This window comes from Morone saxatilis, unplaced genomic scaffold (genome assembly GCF_004916995.1).
Source record: "Morone saxatilis isolate NCDOM2014 unplaced genomic scaffold, NCSU_SB_2.0 Contig18, whole genome shotgun sequence".
NCBI classification, from domain to species: domain Eukaryota; kingdom Metazoa; phylum Chordata; class Actinopteri; family Moronidae; genus Morone; species Morone saxatilis.
In genome coordinates, this window is record NW_023339740.1 from 10,665,444 (window position 1) to 10,668,226 (window position 2,783).

The window sequence follows — 2,783 nt, forward strand, 5'->3', positions numbered from 1 at the left end:
ATATATATATATATATGTTGGTTTGGGGGGGGTCTTAAATCTAAATGTAATTGCTGAAATGCTCCTTCCTCTCCAGTGTGAAGTCCTGCTTCCAGAACATGGAGATCTGCAAGCGCCGGAGCTCCTACGATACTAGCAAATCCCTGTACTCCACCAATGCAGTCCCTAGCGCTGCAGCGGGCAACCTCACTGTTACCTTCAGTAGCCAACTCAACCAGCATAACCAGGTATGACCCCGTATTCACCACAAGTTCTTACACATTTAGGCACCAGTGACTCCTCCTGTATTAATCAGTGGTGTTTTTGATTTCTCCAACAGGTACCTTCTGCAGGGGGAGCGGTGCCTTTGCTGAACTACCAGCCAGCTCTGTACCAGCAGGCGACTATAAACATTCCCGGGCTGGCTCAACAGAGTGTCCCGATTCCAACACGTCCTGCTGGGCTGTGTAGCCAGACAGAACCCTTCCAGCAAACTCTCATCGTCTGCCCACCCTCCACTATTCAAGGTGAAGCATAAGCTTTCATTCTGCAGTTTGATTATCAATAAGCAGATCAGCCACTTTGATTGGTGTTGGGCTATTATTATTAATTACAACACTTACTTTAATTGAGGCATTACTATATAGATAGCAATCAGGGACCTGGATAAGATGTTTATATGCCATTAAATCCCACTTTTTTTTTAAATTTTGTTTATTTTGCAGGGCTACAACCATCCAGTAAGAGTTCCAGTTTCCCTGTGAGGATGGAGAACTCTGTACCCATAGTACCTCAGAACCAGTCGGCTCAGTCATTGCAGATCCAGCCGAGTATGCTCACACAGGTAAGAGTTTGTAAGGTGTGTCTTATCTGTCGTCAAATGTCTATCAGGGGGCAATCTTTTTGAAAATGATTTTATAAAATGAATTTCTCCTGTTTGAGTTTTGCACAACCCCGTCTCTAGCATGCTTTCTTTGACAAAGATGGACAAAGTAAGTGTGCAGGTATGACAGAGAGAGAGAGGACGTTTCCAGATGGAAAGACATGCAGCTGATACTTAACCGTTACCTGGTAATTATTCCGTGTAAGTCTCTGGTTTATTGATGTATGGAACAACACTCCAGATCGGATCCCCTGCTACCAGTGAGAAGCAGAGTGACAGCCGTCTCATCTGAATGGGTCCAAAGTGGGTCCAACGTGTACCAAGTTACACCTGTGTCCTATGCACTTCTCCCGTAGGAAAGTGGTGTTGGAGGTTAATTTGCATTTGGAAAGTTTGTGTAGAATTTTTAGTATTAGGTTTGTCAATTTACAGCATTATGCACTTAATCCCTGTCAGATTGACTCGGCATTCAATTTTTGTGAATTCAATTCAGTTTCATACAAAATTCCATGACACAGTGCACTTGAGCACACGTTTTTGTCATCAGAAACCTAAACTCAGGGTTGGAAAACAAAATCTGGCAACATTCATGAATGTCGTTAGCACCAAGCTGAGCACAGTGGTGCCCAGTTTTGCTTATACGTGGATACACTGAGTGCCTCCAAAATTTCTCCCTGTTGGGCTTCCCCTCTCTCTTTTTGCTGCCAGCAGAGCAAGCCAAAGTTTAGTGGGGACCAGGTTTAGACATTTGCTTCAGTGAAAAGGTTTGCTTTCAGTGTAGATGTTTAATTTAATTTAATAGCATTTATACCATTGACTTCTGAAATAAAATGGTCCATGCTGTTTTTGTTGTTTGTGTTTCTGCTGATTGCATCTAGCCTTGGATTTGCTCCCAAAACCTATTTGGACTGACACTCAGGGGCCAGGCCTCTCTTATTCCCAGACTCCATCTGGGATGGAAGCCAGATGTTTAATGCGGGAGACTCATCTGGCTCAAAAAACGAGTTAATTGCCGTTAGCCAAAATTAGGAAAAAGTGCTGCACACTGTAAAGGTCAGATGGCCAGTGGAACGTGTGTGTGTGTGTGTCCCCTGTGCAGCTGGTTTTATCCTTGCTGTCCCTTTTTGTCTGAATCAGATACAGCCTTGAAGGACATTACTCGTACCCTAACCCTGCCCTCCCCTATCCTCCCTCCCTCCTCCAGGGTTCCTGCACACCCCTGATGGTGGCCACCCTGCACCCACCCTCAGCAGGCATAGCCCCCCAGTATTCTCTGCCCCTCGGGCTAGGCACCGGGGTGGGTCGGCCCACCCTCCTGGAGCACACAGCCACAGTGCTGGTAAAGCAACGATGACCTCCCCGAAGAAAGACATGCATATGCACACTCCCTCTACCACTAACAGTGCCATCTCTCTCCTGCCCCACTCTTCCTCTTCTTTTCATTTGTTTGCAATCTTCCTCTCAGTCAGTGCCACACGCTGTATGGGGCTAGTCTTCATTTTATGCATCATATTCCTTAATTTAGCCTTTTCACATGTAGACTTTTCATGGTTGTCAGAATCATGGTTGGTTGGTTGATGCTCATTTTTGCAGAAAATCAAGCCTTTTTTTGGTTGGACTCACCATTATCCTTCTTGGTATTCATTTTTTTTAAATTCCCCTTTGTGACATTAAATCAGGATTGACATTTGCAATCTCTTTTCATTCCAAAGGACATCCACTCCCCCACACCATTCACACACGCTTCCATTCCCTCCCCCACAGTCTTTCCCCATAGGTGTACTGAAGGCATGGAGCGCATGTGTTGCTGCGTTGGTCTGCGCTTTGCTTGCAGCTTCTCTTGTCCTGTCCTTCCTTATTTTCAGCAAAGGAGATTGCAGCTACAAAGCCCACTAAAACCTGCTCAACAGCCCAACTCTCT

The 2,783-nt window shown here is 45.4% G+C and overlaps 1 protein-coding gene across 5 annotated transcripts in view; it reads left to right on the plus strand.

Moving 5' to 3' along the window:
* si:ch211-160o17.4 (homeodomain-interacting protein kinase 1) overlaps nt 1–2,783 on the plus strand; it is a 12,213-nt gene that overhangs the window by 5,453 nt on the left and 3,977 nt on the right. For 3 of the 5 annotated variants that reach the window (XM_035661952.1, XM_035661954.1, XM_035661953.1), the window contains exons 9-12: nt 77–227; nt 320–506; nt 705–823; nt 2,067–2,201. In XM_035661952.1, coding sequence (XP_035517845.1) covers nt 77–227; nt 320–506; nt 705–823; nt 2,067–2,201 — 592 coding nt within the window. The remainder of the gene's footprint in view (nt 1–76; nt 228–319; nt 507–704; nt 824–2,066; nt 2,202–2,783) is intronic. The other 2 variants (XM_035661955.1, XM_035661956.1) reach the window with 1 other exon arrangement.